The sequence below is a fragment of the Trichomycterus rosablanca genome, chromosome 2, assembly GCF_030014385.1.
Source record: "Trichomycterus rosablanca isolate fTriRos1 chromosome 2, fTriRos1.hap1, whole genome shotgun sequence".
In the NCBI taxonomy this organism is placed as follows: domain Eukaryota; kingdom Metazoa; phylum Chordata; class Actinopteri; order Siluriformes; family Trichomycteridae; genus Trichomycterus; species Trichomycterus rosablanca.
The window spans coordinates 31,756,287-31,777,615 of record NC_085989.1 but is presented as its reverse complement, the minus strand read 5'-3'; the positions used below and the strand labels follow the sequence as shown (position 1 = coordinate 31,777,615).

The 21,329-nt window shown below is 39.2% G+C and overlaps 1 protein-coding gene across 1 annotated transcript in view; it reads left to right on the top strand.

Annotated features, from left to right (window-relative positions):
* The window catches only part of csmd2 (CUB and Sushi multiple domains 2), a 472,613-nt gene that overhangs the window by 77,829 nt on the left and 373,455 nt on the right, over positions 1-21,329 (top strand). Inside the window, exon 3 of the mRNA XM_063014411.1 lies at positions 544-656. Within this exon, the coding sequence (XP_062870481.1) occupies positions 544-656 (113 nt within the window). The remainder of the gene's footprint in view (positions 1-543; positions 657-21,329) is intronic.

The window sequence follows — 21,329 nt, the reverse complement described above, 5'->3', positions numbered from 1 at the left end:
CGTTGGACGTGGGTTGCGGCAGTTAGTGGAGTGGTTGTTTCGCTTCTGGTATGCGTACCCTCGCTTTTACTCTCTGTTTACACTTTTTCTGGGTTTGTGAGTTATTATATGTTGGTGGACCGAGTAGCTAGCGTGTCTAACTCCATTTTTGACTCTTTAGTCTAATTTGCTCTTACCCTTTCATGTATTTTGCTGTGGGCTTACTGCTGATGCCTCTGTGGGACGAGAGCATGATTCGGCTGTTTTGCCCATCTGTAATTTGGTTTTCTCCTTTTTATTTATGGCTCTTTAGCCACAGTATTGTTCTTCCCTGATTAAGCATCATGCATTTATTGTTCTGCCCTGATTAGGCATCATGTATACTGGATTTATACACTAATACCTTGCCAATGCAGGGCTTCATCTGGGAGGTACCTGGGTGTTAACCCTGGTCTCTATCTCAGTTTACATAGTTGAATGGTTTGAATACATTTTGAAGTGTTTTTGCTGCCTCTAAACTGTTTAAACGTTTTTACTGACTCTTTTGTTTTTCCTCTTTTGTAGGTTCACAGGCTTCCGGCTTCCATCGCCTATAGTCAGCACTGGATCAAGACTCACGCTATGGTTATTGTCGGACTATGCTGTGAGTGGCCAGGGCTTCAAAGCCGTATATGAAGGTAGGTGTGAAGTGTAATTTGCTGGCTGATTCCTCTCTGTCTCTGCCTCTAATTTTGTCTCTTGACACTTGCTCTTTTCCCTTTGCGTCTCTCTCTCTCACTCTGTTTGCTATTAATTTGTTGTTTTTTTACTTCATTACACCTCTCCAGAGTTGCCCCTGTTCAGAGCGCTGTGCAGCTCAATTGTGTGTTGGCAAAGTCGGTTGGTTCTGAGCTGAACTAATTCATTAATGGATGCCTGCATTAGCATTAATGCCAGAACTTTGTTCTGATATTTGTAGGCGTATTGTATTAATATTAGGGCTGTCAAACGATTAAAATTTTTAATCGCGATTAATCTCAGAATTTCATATAGTTAATCGCGATTAATCGCATTAAAAAAAATCTGTGTAAATGTTATAGAAAACAAGGATTTTTAAGTGAAATGTTACAATTACAATGCTGAACACATTTTATGCTAAATGTACTGATGTTAAAAACTGCTGGGACAAGAGAAAACTGTAAGGGAGTTTTATTCACTCACATACTAGGCAGTAATACTATCCAGTGGTTTAATGGATGTTTCTACACGAACTGAGTGTGTTTTGACTAGGGTGGCCAGATTCATAGTAACAAAAAGGAGGACATTACACCCCAAAAAGCCGGACATCATATTAGGAACAGGGGGACATGCTACTGCAACACACAGAATGAATCCAGAACCCATATAACAGAGTTTTTGACCAATTTAAGCAAGAATTATTATAACAAATGACTGTTTTACTCACTAAATGTTGTGTCTTTTCATATTTAGGTCCGTTCATCGCTGCCTCAAAAGTTTACTTTTTGGCATTTTCACCGCGTTCCTGATCATGTTTACAAAACAGAGAGGGCGGGCGAAATTCAACCACCCAATCACAGACTAGCATTTAGAGGGCGGACCTTCTCTGATTGGCCAGTGGTAGCGCTGTAAGCAGTGAAATGAGGCTGTTAAACCAATGAAATACAAAGCATTTGTTCTGACATGTACCTGAGCCAATGGTAAATAATATTGATCAAAAATGAAACCAGTTCACTCCAAAAGGAGGATTTTGAAGTGAGCGTTACGTGAATGGAGGACTGGCAGCTTCTTTATTATGCAAGTGCATTACTACGACACTACCACGCTCGGTTACATTATGTGGCAAGTCCGACATTAAAACGTTTGTTCTACCAGTCAAGTCTCAACATGAACTAGAATTTGCGTTAACGGCACTATTTTTTATAATCGCGTTAAATTGAGAATGCGTTAATGCGTTATTATCGCGTTAACTTCGACAGCCCTAATTAATATGCATGGTTTGAAGCCTAAAATCTGACCAGGGCTTCTGTGCTTAACTGCTATAAAGAGACAATGATGAATGTGAATTTCTTTGTCTAAGGGGTGGTGTGACTGGGTGACGGGTGATTCAGCCTTCTGGCAGTCGGATGTGTGACACACTAATACATCAGTTTCATCTGATAGAACGTGAAAGCTGCACAACTTACTTTACTAAAGCCTCTTTCATACTTAACTAGGATGAATATTGAGCTACCTTTATTGCTAATGGCACAGCTTTGTGTAAATTACTCATGACAATTTTCTTTATAGCAGGTTTTTTCTTATGTATGACTGACCTGATACATTATGTGATGTAGTAGCGGACTAAACTAATACAAAGTTTTCATACAAAAAAAAAAGATCCTGCCTTGAAAATGACTCACCAGAGTAAACAAGGCATTATAAAAACCAACCAAACAAACTAAAGTAGTAGCGACTTTAATTCCATTTATTACAGATAACCTAATTTTTTTGGCCTGAAAGTATAAACTATACATCATACTTTTGACCATTAATAAAGTCAGCTGTAGGGCACTAAAAACACACCAGCGCACTCATCAGTTCGAATCTCAGCTCTGCCACCCATTTGGGCTGGGCGCCTACATGAACAACGATTGGCAGTAGGGACGCTCTCATAACTGATGCAATTACGACCTCTGCTGGCTGATTGATGGCGCCTGCACAGAGTTGAAAAAGAATGCGTTGATCAGAGTGTGGCTCCCCATACACAAAGCTGATCTGCATATGAATTCGCCTCGTGCAGGTAAAAAGATGCAGATGGCTACTTCACACGTGTCGGAGGGGGCATGTGTTAGTTTCGTTGTCCTCAGTCAGGGCGAGGATCGGCATCAGTAGAGAGGAAGCATAATGCAATTGGGAACGTGCTAAAGTCGAGAGAAAAAAAGGGGGGGATGCATAAACAATAAATATATAAAGTGAGCTGTAAAAATAACACCAGATAATACATTGAACTAATATGCTAATTTAAGTTTTACATAGTCCTTATAAAGTTTAAAACTTTACTGTGTAAAAAGGGACTTCCATATATTGTTAACAAGAGAATGCAAATCAACATTCTGTACACATTACCAAAGCATGGCTATGTAAAAAGAGGGTACAGGTACTGGACTAGCCTGCCTGTGGTCCTGACCTGTCCTCAGTAGATAATGTGTGAAGAATTTTGAAAAAAAGACATACGACAATGACAACCCTGTACTTCTGCACTCATTGTAAGGCATGTTTGAAGGAAGAATGGGACCAAATATGTAGAACACCTAATTGCTTGGGAGTTTTGGTGCTTAAACATCGTTTAAGTGTTGGGAGAAAGAATGGCAACATTACAATGTGGTAAATGCTTTACCCTCCCAACTTTTCTAGAATGTGTTACTGGCCTTAAAGGCACAAATGGTTGTATGGAAGTAATGAGCTTATACTGTCTGCAATTAAATTAAATTCAAAGTACCTTTTTCTGTCCCAGCAAGTCCCCAAATTCTGTCCCAACTCATTTTAGTTGTACATCCAGCTTCTTTTATTCCCCAATTTTACCTTCTTTACTTTTTTCCATTTTGAGCTCCAAGTGCCACACTTCTCAGAATTGATGACAAATCATTATTGATATTGTGTAATTGGAAGGTATTGAGCTTCTATGTTTCTATAGCTTAGCAGACTTTTAATTGGAAACCGGGCGTGATTGAACAAATGGTAGGTAGAAAAAGAAACTGCACACTAATTAAACACTGATTCTGCATTTGCTATAGTGTGTGTGCAGTAATTACTCTGTATTTACCATATACTGTATATGCTTTGTCCCATTCAGAACACACTCTGTACACAATGTGAATTACCCCCTTTATTTGTATATATGACAAATAAAGGCAAAGTGCAGGGTCAGCTATTGTATGGCGCCTCTGGACCAGAGAGGGTTAAGGGGCCTTGCTCAAGGGCCCAACAGTGGCAGCATGGCAGAGCAAGAATTCTCTACCTTTTTGATTGACAGCCCAGTGCTCTTCCCACTTGGTTACCACTGTACACACCATACACGCAACTGTGTACACTCTGTATACGCTAAATTCTATACACAGTGCACACACAGTATACACTCAATACACACTCTGTATACAGTAAGTACACACTTTGTGTACACTCCAAAGACTCACTAAATGCACTGTAATAACTTACCTACTTTGAATAGACTATGATACAGATTTTGACTACATTTTTACACTTTGTACACACTGTAGGCACTCAACACTCTGTTTACACATTGTATGCACACTGATTAAACACTTTGTATACACACAAACACTCTTTACACTCTTTAAATATACTTCATACACGCTCAGTACACACTGTATGTAGTAACATTAAAATCCAATTTGGCAATAAATACACAGTAAAAGCCACTTAGATCACAGTTTTTTGCCTATTTGATATAAACATTAAGAGTAGCAACACACCACCTTTATTACAAAGAAAGGTAGTTAAACTAGTATCTTCACTACTGTCTCACATAGTGGCATGGCTGTCTAACACTGTTATATATACACTGTACACCTTCTGTACACACGATGAAGTGGACCTTTCAATATTAATACAGTCAGGCCTTTATCTGACCCACATGGATCATTCTAAATCATAGTGAGGCTGTAATTATATGTCACTATCAGTCACATGACCTGCTGAGGGGGTTGCTGAATTACAGAGGGTGATGGATGCAGTACATGCCCCTGGTCTGACTTTTACTAAAGACATGGCCATAATGAGAACCCTGTGAAAGCTTATCAATCCCAGCCAGCCAGAGTGATCTGCAGTACCTCTGTCCATAAGAGCCTCAGATAAAGTCATGAAGGCGAATTTAGGAACATCCAATTATACTCCACAGTCTCTGTTAATGGTGGACCTTAAGCTGTGAATGTGTTAAGGCTTTGTCATTGCATACTTGCAGGGACAGGCTGGATATAATAAAAAAAGGTGTGTAAATGCCTTTACACATTTTGTCTTCATTTTTTTTCTATTTAAATAGCAATAACAGAATGAAGGTGAATTTTGGTCAAATAATATAGATGACTGAACAAACTGAATCTTAAAATACAAACCCAGTTACAAATATGTTGCGACAGAGACAAATTAGGAGTAGAAATGCTGTGAAATGTTATGTTAAAGCATGCTATACTTTCATGATTGAGCATGAAAGGAGCACTCACAAAAGCTTCAGTCATCTACAAGGATGGGTGGGTCAGTTGTTCAGCACTATGTAAGCAAATGGTCAAACAGTTTAGTTCAGTGAGGTCCTGGGTTTGATCCCCAGGTGGAATGGTCTGGGTCCTTTCTGTGTGGAGTTTGCATGTTCTCCCCATTTCTGTGTGGGTTTCCTCCCACAGTCCAAAGGCATGCAAGTGAGGTAAATTGGAGATACTAAATTGTCCATGACTTATCCCGTTCACAAGTTTCATGTCAAACACAATCATGTGTATTGAGTAACTACCTGTCCTGTCATGAATGTAACCATAGAGTGTAAAACATGACGTTAAAATCCTACGACCTCTGCTGGCTGATTCATGCCGCCTGCACAGAGTTGAGGAGTAATGTGGACAGGGTGTGGCTCTCTGTACACAAAGCCGATTCGCATATGAACTCGCCTCGTGCAGGTAAAAAGATGCAGTCAATACTGCACATGTGTCGGAGGGGGCGTGTGTCAGTCTTGCTCTCCTCAATCAGGGATGCAATTGGGTAATTGGATACACTAAAAGTCGTGAGAGAAAGGGAAGAAAATGCATAAACAAAGAGATCAAACAGAATCAATTAATTATGCCTGGCATTAAAAAAAATATACAAGTTCACTTGTAAACACATTTTCACTTAGCATATTAGCACACTATCTAGCTTCTCTATTCATGTGATGATTCAGGATTATTTAATTTTTTTACCACAAAGAGACAAACACATATCTACATCTGCACTTAATGTTACCCAGTTTGGTGTTCTGGAATGACTTCTTTTGTTTATATCAATTCTAGCAGTAAAATAAAGAATAGGTTGTCCCTGTGAACCAAGGTGTTCTCTGTGGCCCCCCTGGCTGCTCCTGATTGCACTGCAAAAAAATAAATGTGTGAAGTGAATTGGTTTTGGTGAAGGGATTTAGGTTGTTGCGCTGTGAATGTCTGTGTATGTACATAGGGAGTTGCTGCAGGGAGGATGTGATGAAACACTGTAATGTAGAGTGCAAAATGCATAAACTTAGCTTTTTTTTCACCCATACTGCTATCAGTGAACGTGCAAAAGCACATACGGGGGTGCATAAGTGCCCATGGCATGGGTGGCTTATGTATGGCGTATGAATTGATGGTACATTTACATTTCATTTCCATTTTTGGCATTTAGCCGACGCTTTAATCCACTTACAGTGACTTACAGTACTGTGACAATATATACTGTCTAAGCAATTAAGGGGTTAAGGGCCTTGCTCAAGGGCCCAACAGTGGCAACCTAGCAATCATGTAACCTGAACCAGCAACCTTTTGATTACTAGTCCAGTACCTTGACCTCTAGGCTACAACTGCCCTTCCATTGGTAGGACAACCATTGGTAACATTTGATGCAGAGGTGTATATTAGGATATTAGAGTCATATGCCAACATCAAAATCAGATGTTTACATATGAAGCCCATGGTTATTTCAGCAAGAAAATGCCAGGACTCATTCTGCATGTGCTACAACAACATGGCTTTGTAGAGAAAGAGTGCTAGTGCTTGATCTTCAGTCCAGATATATAGTGCATATACAGTGGTGCGTCATGAGGAGGAGAATCAGACAACATTTCAATAACTCCTCTAATAGTGCCACGGGGCGCTGATGGCTGGATATTTGTGGTTGGTAGACTATTTGGTTGGTGGACTATACAGTCCAGCAGTGACAGTGAGGTGTTTAAAAACTCCAGCAGCGCTGCTGTGTCTTATCCACTCATACCAGCACAACACACACTAACACACCACCACCATGTCAGTGTCACTGCAGTGCTGAGAATGACCCACCACCCAAATACTACCTACTCTGTAGTGGTCCTGGGAGAGTCCTGACCATTGAAGAACAGCATGAAAGGGGGCTAACAAAGCATGCAGAGAAACAGATGGACTACAGTCAGTAATTGTAGAACTACAAAGTGCTTCTATATGGTAAGTGGAGCTGATAAAATGGACAGTGAGTGTAGAAACATGGATGTGGTTTTAATGTTATGGCTGATTGGTATGTATGTATGTATGTATGTATTACATTTATTTAGCCAGTAGGCCAAACTTAGCCAGCTGCGCTCTTTCATATACAGAAAAATGCTGAGTAGTGTCACTTATATAAATAAGGTAGATAGGAAAGACAGCATCATCTCCCACAAAAGGACCAGTTTTATTCTCTTGGGGTCCTAGCCAGTGCATGTGGCATTGTTTGGGAATCAAACTTGTCATCTTCTTATGACTGAGATGAAACCCTGTCATACCCCTCCACCGATGGTGTTGGTACCTTTACAAAATAGTAAGGAAGTCACTGTTACCATGGAAAAGGAGACTCTGAATTTTTAGTTTTTCTTAACTTACATGGCTGCTTGTGTGTGTAGAGTCTCTTAGTGCACTATCCTTCATTCATTCATCTTCAAAACATGGGTAGCACTGTCCCCTCACAGCAAGGTCCTGGGTTCAATCCCCAGGTGGGGCGGTGCAGGTTCTTTCTGTGTGGAGTTTGTATGTGGGTTTCCTCTGGGAGCTCCTGTTTCCTCCCACAGTCCAAAGACATGCTTTGTTTGACATTAAACTTGTGAACTAATGAATCGTGTGTAACCAGTAATTACCTGTCTTGTCATTAATGTAAGACTGAAAGTGTGTAAAACATGATGTTAAAATCATAATAAATAATTAAACATCTTCAAAAAACAGTACACAATTTACAGAGAAAGCAAATGCAGACAAGAGAATGGGCAAGGTTCAAACCCACAAACCCAGGTCCTCAGAATCCGTGCATCCCCAACACTACCTGCAGCAGTATTTATTAGTTCAGTGGTACACACACACACACACACACACTCACACACACACACTCTGCCACTGTTCTTCACAGTCTGTTGCTTGTCATGCTGATCTAGTCCCCCAAAATCCTCCTAATCTGTGAGCAGATGTCACATCTAAAAGGCCACAGCGTCTTTTGTAGCAAGGGCACAGACTCCCTATATTTCTCCCTCCCATTCTCCATCCTATCTTCTTCTCATTCCCCTACTCCTCTCCAGGTCAGTAAGCCACATTTCTGCCTGTTTCGGTATCCTAGAGACCCATCATGGAGGGAGATAATAAGCGTGCAATTCCCTGCACTGTCTTGAATCAAGGCATACATCAAACCAGACTTGGCTCTATGTTCTCCGCCGCCCACCCGCTCTGCCTGCTGAGATGCTGAGTGGGAAGAACCTCATATATACACAAACAACATACTAATACAAATCTATTGTTTATTTTAGCCATTCACTGCAGTCTCAGACTCATTTTATGCATTTTTTTCCTGTTGACTTACAGTATGTGGTGGCATTTCTGGCCATGCTATCTTCTTTTGATTATTATTCAAATAATGTCTTATGGTCGACCGAAGAGATAAAAAATACCCAACAGAAAATACGATTATGCTAATTTATTTAATCTATCATTTGATTAAATTAAAAAGATTAAAGCTGTATTTAGCGGCTTTTGGATTTTCCCCATGCATGTGGATTTCCTCCAGGTTCTCTGGTTTTCTTACTATCTCAGAAATCATCCCAAATGTTGGTTTAACTAGTAAGTTGCCCATAGGTGTGAGTGAGTGGATTGGTAAGTAATGCCATATGGTGGATTGACTCCCTGTTTAGGTATATTCCTGGTCAAAAAGGTGTGGTCACACCACCTTTGGAGGCAGCATTGCCAATTCAGTGTGGTTACTCTGTGATGGCCAAAGGGTGCCGCAAAAGCGTCTAAGCAGGCATAAATAAAAGATACTGGCCTCGCAAAGTGTGCAGGTGTCACTAAAGCATGGACCAACAAGAAGCCCAACAAGAATGGCTTTTAAAAGGATCTCCCAGGTGCAGAGCATTACTACTGATTACACAGAGACTGTCTAATTAAATAAACCACCACCAACAGCCATTAGTGGCAGGGCAGATGGAAATGATTCTGTAATCTGAGTGGGCCAATTACAGGTTTCCAATATTGTACAGTATTACTGACAAATCATGAGGACTGTATTTGTCTGATTGTAAAAAATCAAATTTCATTAATTAATTCATTTGTTGTCTGTTTTATCACTAAATTTATATATAAAAGACAAATTTAATTGTTTGAAATCTTCCCAACCAGTGGCCACATTTTTAGAATTAAACCAGGTGCAGTTTTTATAAATAAAAAAAAACGCTTTTAGCATTTGTAATGTTAGGCACTGATTATGGGACAAAAACCTGGCTCAAAGTCAACATCGTTGGGATTGAGCTCAGGAATATGTCCAGACCATTGAAGTTCCTCCACATTTTTGCCCATGTGGTTATATCAGTTATTGATTAATGACTGTACTTGATGCAGTGCCGTCTGAGGGATCACAGATTACAGGTCTTTAGCCTAGGTTTGCCCTTTACACACAGAAATTCCCCAAGATTTCTTAAATCATTTAATGATATGCACTGTAGATGGAGAAACTTGCAAATCCTTTTCAATCTTTCTTTGAGGTACATTGTTTTTAAACATTTCAATAATTTTCTCACATTTGCAGACATACTGGAGATACTTTGGCCATCTTTGCTCCTTAAAACTCAGCCTTTCATGGACACTGGTTTTGTTTTAAGTCGTGATTACAATCACCTGTTGGCATCACCTATTTGAAATCCCATTTTTATTTGCATTTTTTTATGCTGCCTTAACTTTTTTTTTCTAATCCAGGTGTGTAAATTGTTACTATTAATAAACATAATATTGCCTTGTGATGGACTGGCAACCTGTCTCGGGTGTTTTCTACTTTTTGACCAATGAATTGCACTCACCTCAACCCTGACTTGGATAGTGGTGTAAAAACAGACAATAATAATAATAATAATAATAGATTAATAATTTATTACTGGGGTGTCAGTCTGTGTAAAAAAACATAGAATGTTAAGATCCTTATCTTTTATAGGATATACTTGAATTGAGATGGTCATGAAGAGCAAGTACTATACTCCACTGAAATCAAGTTAAGGGTAGAGTTCATATAGATCCACACTTTCTGTTAATAGATGAGGATGGATAGCATTTGTCCTGCTGGCAGAGCTATAATCAAGTTATAAAGCATCCCTGCATTGGTATGTAGTAGACTAGGATTATTTTTTATTAGTTTGGTTATTTCAAAAGAAAAGTACAGAAGGTAAAACACAATAATTTAATCCCATTCAGAATTTGAAGTAAATCTACTATGAGCATAGCTTAATTAATTTATTTCAAAGTAGATTAAGAATATATGTTTGTAGTTTTTTATCAGTAAGATTGTTATTACAGCTCTATGCCTTTAACGTTTGATATAGTTTACAAAATATTTACAAACCATTAACACTATGCATCCAGAGATGCTTAGGTACTTAATAATGAGACTATACTTTTTAAGAAGAAGAAGAATGCCTTTGTCATATATACAGTGGTGTTCAAAAAAAAAGCAGTCCAACACCATTAACTTGATAAATCAAAGTTTTTAGTAGAAATGCTATTTCTACATAGCAAAAAATTTACTTGAAAGTGTAGTAGAGTATTGAAAACAAAACAAACCCAACAAGTAGGACATGCATGCCGTTCATTCTGAGTAATCGAAGCATTGATTGAAAGGGGGTTGTTCAAAATAATAGCAGTGAGGAGTTCAATTGGTGAAGTCATTCATTCTGCAGAAGAACGGGTGTCAATTTTGGCCCTTATTTAATGTAGGAGGGTGGCAAATGTTGCACAGGTTGGTCATAGCTCATTTCCTTCTGAAATACTGGGTAAAATGGGTTGTTCCAGACATTGTTCTGATGAACAGCGTACTTTGATTAAAAAGTTGATTTTAGAGGGAAAAAACATACAGAGAAGTGCAGCAAATGATAGGCTGCTCAGCTAAAATGATCTCAAATGCCTTAAAGTGACAACCAAAACCTGAAAGATGCAGAAGGAAGCGTGGAACTACTGTTCGAATGGATCAAAGAATAGCCAGAATGGCAAAGGTTCAGCCAGTGATCACCTCCAGAAAGATCAAGGAACATCTGAAGTTCCCAGTGAGTACAGAAGATGATTAAGTGAAGCCAATTTACCAGCAAGAACTCCTTGCAAAGTCCCGTTGTTAAGAAAAAGACGTCCTGAATGGGTTCAAATTTGCCAAAGAACACATTGACTGGTCCAAAGAGAAATGGCTCAACATTTTGTGGACTGGTGAAAGCAAAATTTTTCTTTTTGGGTCTAGTGGCCGTAGACGGTATGTCAGACGACCCTCGAGCACTGAATTCAAGCCACAGTACACTGTGAAGACAGTAAAGCATGGTGGTACAAAATGATGATATGGGGATGTTTTTCATACCATGGTGTTACACCTATTTATCACATACGAGGGATCATGGATCAATTTAAATATATCAGAATACTTGAGGAGATCATGTTGCCCTATGTTGAAGAAGAAATGTCCTTAAAATGGGTGTTTCAACATGACAATGACCCAAAACATCTTGGTTACAGACAAACAAGATTGAGGTAATAGAGTGACCAGCCCAATCCCCTGACTTTAATCCCAGAGAGAACTTGTGGGCTGATATCTGAAACGCGTTTTTTTGAGGCAAAACCCAAAATTGCAGAAGAACTGTGGAATGTAGTGTAATCATCCTGGACTGGAATACCTGTTCAGAGGTGCCAGAAGTTGGTGGACTCCATGCAACACAGATCTCGGAAACAATTGTTATGCCACTAAATATTAGTTCAGTAATTTAAAGTAAAGTGAAACCTCAAACATTTTCAGTTTATAGATACATTTTTTGAGTTTTTAAAGAAAAATGCTGGCACTGCTATTTTTTTGAACAGCCTAATATTCATTTTTCTTAACTTTCTGTAAAGGATTAACACAAACTGGATAAATGTTGTTAATGTTTTGATTTAGAATTAAAAGTGTAGTATTTTCAGTGCATTTGCATTTATGGAAATAAAAGTTATTATTATGATTTTGTGCTTTATTCACTTTTTTTTAAAATCACTGCTATTTTTTTGAACACTACTGTACATAAACAGATGTTCAGTGCAACGAAATTCTTTCTTCGCATATGCCAGCTTGTTTGGAAGCTGGGGTCAGAGTGCAGGGTCAGCCATTGTACAGTGCCCTGGAGCAGAGAGGGTTAAGGGCCTTGCTCAAGGGTCCTCCAGTGGCTGCATGGCAGAGCTGGCATTCGAACTCTTAACCTTTCATTTTATAGCCCAGAGCTCTACACACTAGGCTACCACTAGGCTAGTTTAGAATCTAAACTGATAAATACCATACTGCCAAATAAAAGAAAGAATTTAAACTAATCTGCTTCATTTTTAGAATTAAATGTTTTTTTGTGTTTTGGGTATCATCCATGCTTAGTCTTTATGTAATGAATTTAGGCTAACACTACCATCATAACTGTCGCAAATAGAAGTTGGATCTTTTCCCTTTTTCTTCCCCTATAGCGCATCCAATTGTTTAATTTGCATTGTGCTTTCTCTCTGTCTATGCCGAACCCTGCCCTGACAGAGGAGATCGAAGCTAACCCATATCCCCTCCGAAACATGAGCAGCAGCCAGATGCATCTTTGCCACCCACACATTGATGAGTTTGGCGCCACCTAGCGTTGCATGCGGAGAGACACACCCTAAGGGCACTATTCCTCATCTCTTGTGCAGGCGCCTCTAATCAGCCGGCAGAGGTCGTAATCGCATTCTGACAGAGAGAGACCCACATACGGTTCTTTGTCCCACCCCCCAACTGAGCAACCAGCCAATCGTTGCTCATACAGCCGCCCAGCCTCGAACCGGGGAGGCAGAGCTGGATTCTGGTTGCAGCGTGTTTTTTTACCGCTGCGCCACCTGAGCGCCAGAAGTTGGATCTTTTTAAGAGAACAAAATGTACCAGATCCAAAAAAGAAATCCAAACTTGCAGCATACGCTTTATTTTTTCTTCTACTTTTAACACATTAACTCTACTTGCTACATTGTTTTTATTATGGGTGCCTTTCCTGTCAGCTTTAGAAGAGTCTTGTATGATTGTATGACGATAGTCTCCCCCTGTTACTAAATGACTTTATAAAATTCACTGGATTATTTTAACCTTTGCATTTATTACTTTGGTACATTTATTGCTTGAGGATACGTACATGTGGATGCTTTAAATTCTGGTGTAGTCCACAATGCACAGCATTTTAACAAAACTCCTTCATCAGTGCATGAATGCCTTGGGCATGAATACATTATCCAGTTGGAAGAAGGTTCACGCAGAGAGTCTCTTTCAAAGGTCAGTTTTTGTATTTTTCTTAATGCTTCTGTTCACATTACGTAGTAATATTTTATCTCAGAATACTCATTCTCAGTATATTCTTCATTCTGGTCAAAATCATAAACCATCAGGATCAGATGCAAGATGCTATTTCATGAAAGGACACACATTCATTTTCTTCAGTCACTCACAACTAATGGTACAGTGGTAGCCTAGTGGGTAGAGCTTTGGGCTATTAATCAAAAGATTGAGGGTTAGAATCTTAGCTCTGCCATGCAGCCACTGCTGAGCCCTTGAGCAACCCTCTCGGCTTCAAAAGCACCTTACAATGGCTGACCCTGTGCTCTGACCCCAGTCTTCAAACAAGCGGGGTTATGCAAAAAAGAAATATATGTCAAATAAAGGCTTCTATTTTATTGACGGTAATTAGGACTAACATGTACATGGTTAGAATATGCAAAGCTCCTCACAGGTACCCACTTCATAGCCAAAAGTATGCAGACTTCCCTTTGACATATACTTTTCAGGACATGTATACTATGTGGCCATATGTACAGTATGTTGACACCCATCCTAGTTATTAAGTTCAGTAGTTTCAATCACACCTACTGCTAATGGGAATATAAAATCAATAACATTAATCATATGCTTCCAACTTAAGGCAGCAATTTGGGGGAGATCCTATTCCAGCATGTGAAGGAACTTCTGGCCTGCACGGAGCTTAAATATTAATCTCAAAAATTTTGGACGAATTAAATTATTGATTGTGAGTCAGGCCTTCTTGTCTTTTGTTGTTGCTTCCATATTTAGGGTAAAGCAGCTGCTGGAGTTAATTTGCACTGGTATTGTCACCCTTTTATCACTTGTTAATTGTCTGTGTTATTTGTCTGTTTTATTAGCGAATAAAGGGTCCACTAAATAAAGCAAACCTATATTAACTTGTTAGTGTTTATTTTCTAATGTTTATTTAATGTCAATTTAGTCACTGGCAAGTATGCTGTATGGTTTGTTTGTTTGGTTATTAGGATTTTAATGTCATGTTTTACGCTTTGATTATATTCATGGCGAAACAGGTAATTACTGGTTACACAAGGTTCATCCGTTCAAGTTCAATGTCAAACACAGTCAAGGACAATTTTGTATCTCTAGTTCACCTCACTTGCATGTTTTTGGACTGTTGGAGGGCACTGGAGCTCTCAGAAGAAACCCACACAGACATGTGAAGAACATGAAAACTACTCATTGAACATACATTGGCCAAACAAATGTAGACAACTGGCTTGTTGGACATCTCATTTTAAACCCATAGAGCATAATATACAGTTGGCACATCTTTCGCATCTATAACAGCCTCCCTTCCAAAAGGGGCATTTCATAAGATTTTGTCTCAGTAAAATCAGTGGAAATGCAGTTGGCAATAAAACTGGTTTAAACTCAGTAATTAGAATAATGACACATTAAACTGGGAATTATTCAGCCATTAAACTGTAGATGCTAATACTGGGTATTGAAACGAAAATGCAACATGTATGTAATACTGAATTATTTAATAGCTACTGGAAAATGCATTTAAACAGCTACTTGAATGATGGATTCTTTCAACCCTTACAGATTATTAAACTGAATTTGTGTTTTTATATATACACCGATCAGCCATAACATTAAAACCAACTTGGTTCTACACACATTATCCATTTTATCAGCTCCACATACCATATAGAAGCACTTTGTAATTCTACAATTACTGACTGTAGTCCATCTATTTCTCTACATACTTTGTTAGCTCCCTCTCCCAGGACCGCTACAGAGCAGGTATTATTTAGGTGGTGGATCATTCTCAGCACTGCAGTGACACTGACATGGTGGTGGTGTGTTAGTGTGTGTTGTGCTGGTATGAGTGGATCAGACACAGCAGCGCTGATGGAGTTTTTAAACACCTCACTGTCACTGCTGGACCGAGAATAGTTCACCAACCAAAAATCTATCCAGCCAACAGCGCCCCGTGGTCAGCGTCCTGTGACCACTGTTGAAGGTCTAGAAGATGACCAACTCAAACAGCAGCAATAGATGAGCGATCGTCTCTGACTTAACATCTACACGATGGACCAACTAGGTAGGAGTGGACAGTGAGTGGACACGGTATTTAAACATTCCAGCAGCGCTGCTGTGTCTGATCCACTTATACCAGCACAACACACACTTATCACCACCACCATGTCATCGTCACTGCAGTGCTGAGTATGATCCACCACCTAAATAATACCTGCTCTGTAGCGGTCCTGGAAGAGTCCTGCCCATTGAAGAACAAGGTGAAAGCAGGCTAAAGAAGCATGCAGAGAAACAGATGGACTACAATCAGTAATTGTAGAACTACAAAGTGCTTCTATATGGTAAGTGGAGCTGATAAAATGGACAATGTGTGTAGAAACAAGGAGGTGGTTTTAATGTTATGGCTGATCGGTGTATATATTTTTTGGAAGTTAATTCATGATAGATAAAACGCACCCTGGACAGCATAATCAGCATAATTTGCATGTTTTGGGTGCCAAGAATTAAATGCGCAAAATAATTTGTCTGTTTTGCATGGTTACCTAAATCAGTGTGTTTTTTAGAGTGTTTATAACTAAATGTTGAAAACAGAAGGTGGTGGCAAATTAAATAATTTAGCACATGCAGTATGATTTATCATGCGTTAAAGTAATTGCAGAGCTGGGCATATTCATATTAATTAGTTAGGTAACGGGCTGAACAAGTTAATTCGTCAGTATGCTTATCCAGAACCCTGTTGAACTAGGCCAGACAATGTTAATGTGTTAGTAATCAGTAGCTTCATTTATTTTCCGAAGAAATATATGAACCAATTAGATGTGCTGGATTAGAAAATGTACTGTATATTAAATGGTGATGAAAAGCTGAGGTTTGTTTTTTCTGGATAACTATAGTTAGTTGTAGCCTAGCAGTTAAGGTACTGGGCTATCAATAAAAACATGGCTAGTTCAAGCCCCACCACTGCCAGGTTGCAAACTGTTAGGCCCTTGAGCAAGGCCCTTAACCCTCAATTGTTTAGAGAACATACTGTCAGTGTTGTAAGTAGCTTTGGATAAAAGTGCCTGCTAAATGCTAAAACTGTAAATAGATAACTGACTGGAATAAAATTTATTAATTTTTAAAATATTGTATATTATTAAGGCACTTGTCTTCTGGGCAGGTACAAATACAAAACTAATAGCACAATCAAATAAAGCACTCAACTTAAGAACCTTGGTTACTGATTTATCCATCCCTGAATCACAAAGATCGTAAGTATGAAGTGTTATGAGTGATCTGGCACATTTAATAAAAACACATTACATTTACACAAACACAGTGCACAGTTTTGCTCACGGTTATGACTTTGTCTACACGGGCTGTGTAACATAGGTAAAGCATAGCCTGCATTAGATGAAGATAATAAGTGACTATTTATTTGATCATGTGAATAGTGTGAGGTTGGTCAGGTTGCACAGCAAGTCTTTGATAGGATATATTTGCATCTTACAGCTTTCTGCAAAACTGGCCACCATCAATATTGTGGAATAGATTAAGAAATAATATTTTGTGCCGCCCTATCGATTAAGCTTTATTTGTCCTGCAGGAACACTGGGAGTCATTAGACGGTCATCAAACTTACATATGTCAGTTTAAAATTGCATTCACTTTTGTTCTAATGCTTAATCATCTTTTCTTGTATTTTCCTTTTTTTTCTAATGTTTTGCTAGGAGTAGCCCTGCCTAGTAAAGTTTGATTATTACAGATGACTTTCCATCAATCATTGTTTTAGAATGACATTATGGCCAGTTTTTATTCATCATTAATGCCTGATCTTAGATGCTCTTACCTCGTGGATGCAAATTCCTACAGACAATGTTGTGGAAAGCGTTCCCAGAATAGAGTAGACTGTGACATCCACAAAGTGAGAGCCAACATTACACTTACACCCATGGTTTTAAAATGGGATATCCACCTAGATCATATTTGTGTGTCCACATTGGTTTGCAGCAATAGATGAGCGATCGTCTCTGACTTTACATCTACAAGGTGGACCAACTAGCTAGGAGTGTCTAATAGAGTGTGTGGACACGTTATTTAAAAACTCCAGCAGCACTGCTGTGTCTGATCCACTAATACCAGCACAACACACACTAACACACCACCACCATGTCAGAGTCACTGCAGTGCTGAGAATGATCCACCACCTAAATAATACCTGCTCTGTGGTGGTCCTGTGGGGGTCCTAAACATTGAAGAACAGCATGAAAGGGGGCTAACAAAGCATGCAGAGAAGCTGCTTTTAAGTGGAGCTGATAACATGGACAGTGAGTGAAGAAACCAGGAGGTGGTTTTAATGTTATGGCTGATCGGTGTATGTAATAGTGTAGTTGCTAAATGTGAATTGGTGAAGCAGTTGTATGTGGTCATTTGGAGGTTTACACTTGCCACCTGTGCTCAATGTGGGAATTTGTGCTCAAAAAGAGTATTTGTATGACTGGGCACTGATTTTGTTCAATAAAATCTCAATTGATGTTCGTTTGTTCCAAAGCTGTTCAGTGAGGGTGAGGTCAGGGCTCTGTTTATTTATAGACCTTGCTTTGTGCACAGGGTCACAGTTATGCTTTAACAGATAAATATCTTTCTTAAACTGTTGCTGCAAAGTATAATTTCCTTTATATAATTGATTTATCACACAATTGTTACGCCATTGTGCCTGAAACATATGAATCCAATTAGAGAGGGTGTACCAAATCTTTTGTCCATGTAGTGTTTGAACATCCTCCACATAAATGTGCAGACAGATCTCTCTAATGCACACCAGCAGCAAAAAAAAACATTTCAGCCATCATTTCTTATGACAAATATGTTTGCTTTTAAGAGCATTATTAGGTACACTACATGGCCAAACATTCCTTTAACTAGTGGACCTGTTTTTTATAGTCACATTTGCTTGCAAGTGTATACAATAAACAGCTATACAGTCTATAGATAATAGCAGCAGAATAAATTGTGCAAATAATGCAACACTGCAGGTTCTTTTCCCCAATAGTATACATATACAGTGTATCACAAAAGTGAGTACACCCCTCACATTTCTGCAAATATTTCATTATATCTTTTCATGGGACAACACTATAGACATGAAACTTGGATATAACTTAAAGTAGTCAGTGTACAACTTGTATAGCAGTGTAGATTTACTGTCTTCTGAAAATAACTCAACACACAGCCATTAATGTCTAAATAGCTGGCAACATAAGTGAGTACACCCCACAGTGAACATGTCCAAATTGTGCCCAAATGTGTCGTTGTCCCTCCCTGGTGTCATGTGTCAAGGTCCCAGGTGTAAATGGGGAGCAGGGCTGTTAAATTTGGTGTTTTGGGTACAATTCTCTCATACTGGCCACTGGATATTCAACATGGCACCTCATGGCAAAGAACTCTCTGAGGATGTGAGAAATAGAATTGTTGCTCTCCACAAAGATGGCCTGGGCTATAAGAAGATTGCTAACACCCTGAAACTGAGCTACAGCATGGTGGCCAAGGTCATACAGCGGTTTTCCAGGACAGGTTCCACTCGGAACAGGCTTCGCCAGGGTCGACCAAAGAAGTTGAGTCCACGTGTTAGGCGTCATATCCAGAGGTTGGCTTTAAAAAATAGACACATGAGTGCTGCCAGCATTGCTGCAGAGGTTGAAGACGTGGGAGGTCAGCCTGTCTGTGCTCAGACCATACGCCGCACACTGCATCAACTCGGTCTGCATGGTCGTCATCCCAGAAGGAAGCTGACGCACAAGAAAGCCAGCAAACAGTTTGCTGAAGACAAGCAGTCCAAGAACATGGATTACTGGAATGCCCTGTGGTCTGACGAGACCAAGATAAACTTGTTTGGCTCAGATGGTGTCCAGCATGTGTGGCGGCGCCCTGGTGAGAAGTACCGAGACAACTGTATCTTGCCTACAGTCAAGCATGGTGGTGGTAGCATCATGGTCTTGGGCTGCATGAGTGTTGCTGGCACTGGGGAGCTGCAGTTCATTGAGGGAAACATGAATTCCAACATGTACTGTGACATTCTGAAACAGAGCATGATCCCCTCCCTTCAAAAACTGGGCCTCATGGCAGTTTTCCAACAGGATAACGACCCCAAACACAACCTCCAAGATGACAACTGCCTTGCTGAGGAAGCTGAAGGTAAAGGTGATGGACTAAACCCAATTGAGCACCTGTGGGGCATCCTCAAGTGGAAGGTGGAGGAGTTCAAGGTGTCTAACATCCACCAGCTCCGTGATGTCATCATGGAGGAGTGGAAGAGGATTCCAGTAGCAACCTGTGCAGCATTGGTGAATTCCATGCCCAGGAGGGTTAAGGCAGTGCTGGATAATAATGGTGGTCACACAAAATATTGACACTTTGGGCACAATTTGGACATGTTTACTGTGGGGTGTACTCACTTGTGTTGCCAGCCATTTAGACATTAATGGCTGTGTGTTGAGTTATTTTCAGAAGACAGTAAATCTACACTGCTATACAAGTTGTACACTGACTATATTATACTACTAAGTTATATCCAAGTTTCATGTCTATAGTGTTGTCCCATGAAAAGATATAATGAAATATTTGCAGAAATGTGAGGGGTGTACTCACTTTTGTGATACACTGTATCAGATTTTATGTCCTGCTCCTACCCAGGGATGGTTGCTACAATTAAGTCCAACATAAACACACCCTATACAATACTGGGTTTTGTAACTTAGTACTGTATTTTCCTTATAGCCATAGTATGTGCAGCAGTAATATGTGAAGTTTTAAACAATGTTAAGTTACTGGTCTCCTTATTACAGTTGGAGACTAGAGCTATTTTTATTTTCATGCACGATAAATGTGTGGTGACCATTTAATCATGTGCGTTCTTGTAATATGTTATTAGTGCGCGCTTTGTGAGTTCAAGTTCAATTTGGCCCTTGTCAAACTGGCTCAAATCCTTATGCTTGTCCATTTTTCCTACTTCTAACACATCAACTTTGAGGATGAAATGTTAACTTGCTGCCTAATATATCCCACTCACTAACAGGTGTCGTGATGAAGAGATAATCTGTCACCTGTCAGTGGTCATAATGTTATGCCTAGTCGGTGTGGTCTTGATAGTGAAACTTTTATTTAATTATTTAGCTCTAAATAGTCTAAAATATTTTCTACAATTATATATACAAACTCTATGTTCAGAAAAGTTGGTACATTTTGTAAAATGTAATAAAATGAAGAATCTGTTGGTTAATTCTCTCAGATCTTTATTAAACTGACAAAGATAGGAAAAATGATTTTCAATGTTTGCACTGAACTTTGTATTTTGTAAATGTAAACATAATTAGAATTTGATGCCTGCAACACAATTAAAAAATATTAAATATACAGTATTTTGCAACGTTCAACAATGCATGGAGGAAATCATGATTTGATATAAAAGGTGGAAAATGAGAGAATTGTCAATCAATAAAAAAAAAACATTTTTCAATGCAGGATTGTAAATAATCTAGGTCTTTCACCATCTATCTTACATAAGATAAAAATATCAGATAAACTCAAGAAATCATAGTTCGTTTTTGGCAAGAATGAAAACCTTTACTGAATGTGCGTGACTTTCAAGCCCTCAGATGACATTGCGTGAGAAACTGATATGATACTGTGATAAATTTGGCCACATGGGCTTAGAAGTACTGGCACTACTGGTCTGTTGCTGCATCATAAAATGCAATATTTAATTATTAAACAAAGAGAAAGCCAGACATCAATTCTTTGCAGAAACACCATAGAGTTTTCTG